This window comes from Arachis duranensis, chromosome 9 (genome assembly GCF_000817695.3).
Source record: "Arachis duranensis cultivar V14167 chromosome 9, aradu.V14167.gnm2.J7QH, whole genome shotgun sequence".
Taxonomy (NCBI): Eukaryota; Viridiplantae; Streptophyta; class Magnoliopsida; order Fabales; family Fabaceae; genus Arachis; species Arachis duranensis.
Window position 1 is genome coordinate 58897434 of NC_029780.3, and position 8687 is coordinate 58906120.

The window sequence follows — 8687 nt, forward strand, 5'->3', positions numbered from 1 at the left end:
TCAAGAAAATAGTAATAAGCATGTCCTGCGAGTCTTTCCAACATCTGATCCATGAATGAGAGAGGGAAATGATCCTTTTGTGTAGCTTCATTGAGTTTCCGATAGTCAATGCACATCCGCCATCCCGTGACGGTCCTTGTAGGTATCAGTTCATTCCTCTCATTGGGAACTACAGTGATTCTTCCCTTCTTGGGCACAACATGCACGGGGCTGACCCAAGGGCTGTCTGAGATCGGGTATATCACTCCTCCCTGCCAAAGCTTCATAACCTCTTTCTGTACCACTTCCTTCATGATTGGGTTCAGCCTTCTTTGGGATTGAATTGATGGTTTTGCATCATCTTCCAACAGTATTTTATGCATGCATATAGCTGAACTGATTCCCTTCAGGTCAGCAAGGGTCCATCCGATGGCGTCCTTATGCTCCCGCAGTACCTTGAGTAGTTCATCCTCTTGATCTTGGCTGAGGCATGAGCTTATGATCACTGGGTAGTTTTCATTTTCTCCTAGGTAGGCATATTTGAGAGTGGTTGGCAATGCTTTGAGTTTAACCTTGGGTGCCTCTGACTTTTTAGTCTCTTCCTTTGGTGCATCTTGAACATGACTCTCTGCTGTTGCAACATCCTCACTTGATATATATTCCTCCTCCATTGATCTCTCGGGCTCTTCATGCTCTTCTTCTTCAAAACACTCCTACACTTCTTCTTCAAGTGTGTCTAACCTCATGCATTCCCCTAATTGTTTTGGCGGGTAACTCATGGCCTTAAACACATTGAATGTCATCTTTTCATTGTGTAATCTCAAGGTAAGATCACCTTTTTGGACATCAATGATAGCTCCAGCAGTAGCCAAGAACGGCCTTCCCAGAATAATGGAGGTCTTGGCTTCCTCCTGCATGTCCAACACTACAAAATCTGCCGGGAATATGAAATCTCCTACTTTCACCAACAAATCCTCTACTATGCCATGAGGGAACTTGAACGATCGGTCTGCCAGTTGTAAGGCCATTTTTGTTGGTTTAGCCTCCTTGATCTTCATCTTCCTCATCATTGTTACTGACATCAAATTGATGCTGGCTCCTAAGTCACAAAGGGCCTTCTCTACTGTGATTTCCCCTATTATACAAGGGATCTGAAAGCTCCCAGGATCCTTCAACTTCTGGGGTAGTTTGTGCTGGATGATAGCACTACATTCTTCGGTTAGTATCACAGTCTCATTGTTCTTCCAGCTTCTCTTCTTAGTCATCAGCTCCTTCAGGAACTTAGCATAGAATGGCATTTGCTCTATTGCTTCAACAAAGGGTATGTTGATTTATAGTTTCTTGAAGATTTCCAAGAATCTCACGAACTGGTTGTCATTTTCTTTCTTCTTTAACTGCTGAGGATATGGAGCTCTTGAGATGTTCAGTTTTAGCACCCCTTTTTCTTTTTGTGTACTTGAAGTGGGAATTTAAACTCCATCTTGCTCTTCTCCCTTTTCATTTGAGCCTTCTTCTTGTGGTTTTTGGGAGAGTTCCTTAAGTTCCCTTCCACTCCTAAGTGTTATAGCTTGACACTCCTCCTCTTTGCTTGAATTGTTATCATTGCAAAGGTTGTAGTTAGAAAGCTGCTTGAATAGATAGCCAATTTGTGTCTCCAGTTTCTTGATGACAGCCTTTTGATTCTGCATGTTTGACTGCACTTCCTCTCGAAATACTTTACTGTTTCGGACGTCTTTGCATACTCCCTCAAGTAATGTTTCAAGCTTAGAGAGTCTGTCATCAATTGATGGTGGATTGGGAGTAGAGGTGTTGTTGTGCTTTTGATACGGGTGTGGAGAAGTGTTGTTGTAGGGGTATTGATATGTCCTCTGTGTGAATTGCTGATGAGCTGCATTGTTGTTGGAGTTGTAACGTCTCTGGTCTTGGCTTTGATCTTGCTGATTCCCCCACCCAAAGTTTGGGTGGTTCCTCTATCCAGGGTTGTATGTCTTGGAGTATGGGTCATGGTTCTGTCTAGGTGAATTCCCTATGTAGTTAGCTTGCTCAAGGTTACCCTCTGCTTCTTCTTCAACTCCTTCTTGGGTTGTTGAGGAGGTGGTGATTGCTGCCACTTGGTTCCTCTCCATCTTCTTGGTGAGGTCAGCTAGCTGCTTGGTAATGAGCTTGTTCTGAGCCTGCAGAGCATCTACATTGTTTAGCTCTATCGCTCCTCTAGTGTTCCCTCTTTCGGAAGCATAGAAGTAGTCATTCTCAGCTACAGTTTCAATGACATCTATGGCTTCTTCAATGGTTTTCTTCTTGTTCAATGATCCTCCAGAGGAATGGTCTACTGCCTTCTTTGATTCATATGACAAGCCTTCATAGAAGATGTGCAACTGCACCCATTCATTGAACATATTTGGTGGACACCTCCTTGTTAGGTCTTTGAACCTTTCTCAAGCTTCATAAAGTGTCTCCCCATCTTGCTGTCTGAACGTCTGCACTTTAGTTCTCAGCCTATTGATCCTTTGAGGGGGGTAAAACCTTACCAAAAACTTATTCACTACCTCCTCCCAATTTGTCAGACTTTCTTTTGGGAAGGATTCAAGCCATTTGGATGCCTTGTCCCTGAGTGAAAAAGGGAACAAGAGCAGCCTATAGACATCCGGGTGTACTCCACTGGACTTCACCGTGTCACAAATCCTCAATAAGATGGTCAAGTGTTGGTTCGGGTCTTCTTGAGCACCTCCTCCAAATGAGCAATTATTCTGCACAATAGTGATGAGCTGAGGTTTTAGCTCGAAATTGTTGGCATGTATGGTGGGTTTCTGAATGCTACTTCCACAGTTGCCTGGGTTTGGATTGATGTAAGAGCCTAACACTCTTCTATCCTCCCGGGCATGATTTGCTCTACCTCCTCCCCCATGGTTATTAGCCTCTTCTTCATGTTGGTTTTCCATGTTGCCTTCCATGTTTAGTTCAAAGTGTTCCTCCTCCTCTTCAGCACCGATTGCACGTTTTCCTCTTGCTTCCCTCCTTAATCTGAGGAGGGTCCTCTCTGGTTCAGAATCGAAGAAAGTTGAAGCCCCGCTTCTTCTCCTTGTCATACAACCAACAAGTACAAACAAGTAACAATATGTGCAGATAGTATTGCTATCAGAATTACTGTTAGTTGTGAGTGATGCAATATATCAAACAGTTAGTGGGTTAGCAAAATGAAGGGTATATAACAAAGAAAACGAAAGAGTAAATGGGGAAGGGGAGAAGTTAACTAAGACAGAAAGTAAATTACTCAAAACAAAAAATTAAATCAACAAAACAAAAATGCTCAATCTAGTGATCTTCTAATTTAATCATTGTTGATGCACAATCAATCCCCGGCAACGGCGCCATAAACTTGATGTAGGTGGAAATCGTCTTGCAACAGATTTCCTTCGGCAAGTGTACCGAATTTTTCGTCAAGTAAAAACTCACAATAGAGTGAGGTCAAATCCCACAGGGATTGATTGATCAAGCAACTTTAATTAGAAGAAGGCTCTAGTTGAGCAAATTCAGAATTTAGGTGGAGATTTGCAGCAAATAACATGGCGGGAATGTAAATAACAGAAAAAGTAAATGCTAGAATTAAAGGATTGAAAGTAAATGACTGAAAATAAATTGTAGAATTGTAAATGGGAATGGGGTATTTGCTCATGAAAGTAAACGCAGAAACTAAAGAGAATGGGTAAGATCAGAATTGGGGAATTCATTGGGTGCAGGAGATGTTGCAATTCTCCGGATCAAGTTCATTTTCATCTCTTCCTCAATCAATGCAATCATTGATCTCCTTAGCAATCTTAATTGATTGAATTACAATTTCTTGTAATTCAATCTCTCAAATCTTGATCAATAGCCAATCCTTGGTCAATTGCTCATGAGAAGAGATGAAGTGTGGTCACTGATTATACCACATGCATTTCCCAAATCAAGTATTGAGAGGATTATAGTCACATATCCATCCAAACCCAATTTTGTCCAGCATGAGAAAGCATTTCTAGCTTGATCTCTTCATTCCTCTTTCAAGGCTCAGAAGAGATCCAAGTTTGAATAGCTCCTTTTCCAAGATAACTACCCAATGGGATGAAGATCGAAAGCTTTCAAGTAAAATCAAGAGAAAAGATGGAAGAAGAATAATGAAAACTAGTATTGATCCATCAAATTACAACAGAGCTCCCTAACCCAATGAAAGGGGTTTAGTTGTTCATAGCTCTAGAAAATGAAAACAAAGATGGAGAATACATCATGGAACTAGAAGAGCAGAGTAAAATACAGAGAGTAGTGCTCTCCTTCCAACCTCCCGAACTCTCTAATAATTCAAAGCTACTCCTATATATACTACTCTTTTCAGCTTCTATTTGGTTCTTCAAGTCTTGGGCCTTTGGATCTTGAGTTTGAAGCAGTTCTTTTCTTCATTTGGGCTTGGCTTTACTTGCAGAGAGAAAATGTGAAGTGGGTAGAGACTTTAGCTCAGGACGTTAGGGGTATTAACGTTTTAGTGAAAGTATGAGTTCGAGAACGTTAGTGACACTTAAAATCATCACTAATGTTCCAATGTACCCCTTTGCTTCACGTTAGAGCCCCACGTTAACTAAGTTAACGTGGCTTCTAACGTGGCCTTGCCATCCTTCGAGAACGTTAGTGACACTCAACATTGTCACTAACGTTTCAATGTGCCCCTATGTCTCACGTTAGAGTCCACGTTAACTAGGTTAACATGGCTTCTAATGTGGCTTTGCCAAATTTCGAGAACGTTAGTGACACTTGACATTGTCACTAACGTTCCAATGTGCCCCTATGTCTCACGTTAGAGTCCACGTTAACTAGGTTAACGTGGCTTCTAACGTGGCCATTCTTAGCCATCCCCAACGTTAGTGACAATGTTGAATGTCATTAACGTTGGCTCATCTTTCACTCATCAACGTTAGATTCCACGTTAACTAAGTTAACGTGAAAGTTAACGTGGCTCTTTGGGGGTTTTGTGGGTGCTTCCAACGTTAGTGACAATGTTGGGTGTCACTAACGTTGTCGACATTCCTTGCCTCTTTACGTTAGCTCCCACGTTAACCAAGTTAACGTGGGAGTTAACGTGGTACATTGCTCCTTAGGCCAACGTTATTGACAATGTTTGGTGTCACTAATGTTGGCTTCCTTTCCCCCTTTTAACGTTAGAGGCCACATTAACTAAGTTAACGTGGACTCTAACGTGGCCACTTATGATCATTGGCCAACGTTAGTGATAATGTTAAGTGTCACTAACGTTGGCTCAAAGTCCATTCTTCACGTTAGAGTTCACGTTAACTTAGTTAACGTGACTCTTAACGTGGGCGATGATGGCTTCGAGAGCGTTATTGGCAATCACCTTTCTCATTAACTTTGCAAGTTACCTCCCATTCCATGTTAGTGGTAACGTTAATTAGATTAACGTGACTGCTAAGTGGTTCTTCCTTGCTTCGTTTGGTCCTGAAATCAAGCAATAGAGTGCATCAAAGTTCTAGTCCAAGTCATGGGTAATACAACATACAATTTGTTACTAATCTCATGCAAAATCCTCATGAAATCATGTAAAATGCATAAAGTATGCTTGAATCAAGGTGTAAGTGAATATCTACCCAAAACTAGCTTATTTCCTAAGGAAATGCATGAAACTACCTTAAAAACAGTAAAAAAAAAGTCAGTGAAACTGGCCAAAATGCCCTGGCATCAATAACGCCTGCGAAGCCATCATAAGCCCACGTTAATTGCCACGTTAACTACATTAACATGGTAGTTAACATGGAGATAGAGGAAGCTCCAGCGTTAGTGGTAAACGTGAACACCACTAACGCTCCAAAAGTTGGCAATTGGCCACGTTTAGAGTCCCGTTAACACTCACCTTTGTCACTAACGTTGGATCAAGCTAAATTGCCCACGTTAGTGGTCACGTTAAGACCACTAATGTGAAAGTTAATGTGGAGCTAAGATTGATGAGCCAACGTTAGTGACACTCACCTTTGTCACTAACGTTGGAGATGGCATTCACTACCACGTTGGTGGCCACGTTAACCTAGTTAATGTGATCGCTAACGTGGGGAGGGGGGACGTTTAGAGCATTAGTGACAAAGGTAAGTGTCACTAACGCTCTCGAAGATAGGCATACCCACGTTAAGAGTCACGTTAGTTATACTAATGTGAACTCTAACGTAAGGAAAGAGGGGCACAAGGCAACGTTATTGGGAAAGGTGATTCCCAATAACGCTTGCGAAGGATCATAAGGCAACGTTAGTGCCACTAACGTTGAAGTTAACGTGGACTATTTTGGGGTTGGAACGTTAGTGAAAAAGGTGATTGCCACTAACGTTTTAACACCCACATTTTCACTTAACGTTAACGTCACTAACGCCCATGCCTAACTCACACTCTTCTGCAAGCTGGGCCCACTAAAGATTGTAACTGCTTCAACTCAAGATCTAAGGCCCACATCCAAGACTTGAAGAACTCACTGGAAGATCAAGAAGAGTAGTATATATAGGAGTAGTTTTGAACTATAGAGGAGCTTTTGGCATTTTGGAGAACTACCCTCTGTATATTTACTTTTCTGCATTTTACTAGTGAAGCATGTATTCTTTTTTGCCATTTTCCATTCCCAGAGCTATGAACAACTAAACCCCTTTCATTGGGTTAGGGGGGTCTGTTGTACTTTGATGGATCAATTATAGTTTTCATTCTTCTTCCTCCTTATACTCTCTTAATTTGCTAGAAAGCTTTCAATCTTAATTCAATTGGTTAGTTGTCTTGGAAAAGAAACTCTCCATAATTGGATCTCCTCAGAGCCTTGGAAAAGGGATGAGGAGATCATGCTAGAAATGCTTTCTCATGTTGGACCAAATTGGGGTCTGGGCGGATATAGTGACATGTAATCCTCCCAACACTTTGATTTGGAAATACATGTGGTATAATCAGTGACCATACTTCATCTCTTCCCATGAGCAATTAAATCAAGGAATTGGGCAATTGTTCAAGCTTAGAGAGATTGGATTGTCAAGGAATTGGGATCCAATCACCTAAGATTGCCAAGGAGATCAATAGATGAATTGATTGAGGAAGAGATGAAAATGAACTTGATCCAGAGAATGCAACATCTCCTGAGCCCAATGAATTCCCTATTTCTGATCTTCCCTATTCTCTTTACTTTCTATCATTTATTTCCATGCTTATCTCCCCAAATCCCCATTTAAAATTCTGCACTTTAGTTTCTACAATTTACCTTCCATCTATTTAATTTCCTGTAATATCAACTACATTTTGTTTAGCTCAACTAGCATACTCTTCCAACTAAAGTTGCTTGACCAATCAATCCCTGTGGGATTCGACCTCACTCTACTGTGAGATTTTACTTGACGACAGTTCAGTATACTTGCCGAACGGAAATTTGTTGAGAGATAAGTTTTCATGCATCAAGTTTATGGCGCCGTTGCAGGAGATTAATTTTGTATCAACAATGATTAAGTTGGAAGTTCACTAGATTGAGCATTTTTTTCCTTTTGTTTGTTTACTTTATATAGTCGTTTACCTTCAGTTTATTTAGTTCCTTCCTCATCCCTTCACCCCTCGTTGTGTTCTTTTTTTTCTTTGTTGTTATCTACAATTCTGCTCACTAACCCACTAACTGTTTGATAATATGCACCACTCACACTAACAATCACTCTAACAAGAATAATCACTTCATTTAATTTCTTGCTGTGTGCTCTGTTAGTTGTATGACAGGAAGAAGATGCGGAGCTTCAACTTCCTTTGATTTAGAACCCGAGAGGACCCTCCATAGATCAAGGAGGGAAGCAAGAGGGAAAAGAGTTGTTGGTGCTCAGGAAGAGGAAGAGTACTTTGAACTAAACAAGGAGGAGAACATGGAAAATAACCATGAAGAGGAAGCTCACAACCATGCCAGAGAAGGCCCTGTGAATCATGCTGGGCAAGAGAGGAGAGTTCTAGGCTCTTACATCAATCCAAACCCAGGAAACTGTGGAAGCAGCATCCAACAGCCCACCATACATGCCAACAACTTTGAATTAAAACCCCAGCTCATCACCCTTCTTCAGAACAACTGCTCATTTGGAGGAAGTTCCCAAGAAGATCCCAATCAACATCTAACCACCTTACTGAGAATATGTGACACTGTGAAGTCTAATGGAGTCCACCCGGATGTCTATAGGCTACTTTTGTTCCATTTTTCACTCAGGGACAAAGCATCCAAGTGGCTGGAGTCCTTCCCAAAGGAGAGCTTAACAAATTGGGAAGATATGGTGAATAAATTTTTGGCAAGATTCTACCATTCCTAAAAGAATTAACAGGCTGAGAGCTGAGGGGTAAACTTTCAGGCAACAAGATGGTGAGACTCTCTATGAGGCATGGGAGAGATTCAAGGACTTAACAAGAAGATGCCCACCATACATGTTCAATGAATGGGTTCAACATCAAATTTTCTATGAAGGACTTTTTTATGAGTCAAAGAAAGCTATAGACCATTCATCTGGGGGCTCTCTAAACAAAAAGAAAACCATTGAAGAGGCCATAGATGTCATTGAGACTGTACCTGAGAATGACTACTTTTATGCTTCTGAAAGAAGCAACACTCGAGGAGTAATGGAGCTGAACCACATAGATGCATTGCTGGCTCAAAATAAGATGATCATCAAGCAGCTAGCAGATCTCAC

At 41.2% G+C, this 8687-nt stretch overlaps 1 protein-coding gene and 1 non-coding gene across 2 annotated transcripts; both read right to left on the reverse strand.

Annotated features, from left to right (window-relative positions):
• Window positions 1-692: 692 nt before the first annotated feature.
• On the reverse strand, window positions 693-1277 carry LOC107465735 (uncharacterized). The gene has a single exon (XM_016084701.1). The coding sequence runs from the start codon at window positions 1275-1277 to the stop codon at window positions 693-695; it is 585 nt and encodes a 194-aa protein (XP_015940187.1).
• Window positions 1278-8322: 7045 nt separating this feature from the next.
• On the reverse strand, window positions 8323-8426 carry LOC127741951 (small nucleolar RNA R71). Its single transcript, XR_008003138.1, has one exon. It is a non-coding gene; the product is annotated as a small nucleolar RNA R71 (small nucleolar RNA).
• Between the last annotated feature and the right edge of the window lie 261 nt (window positions 8427-8687).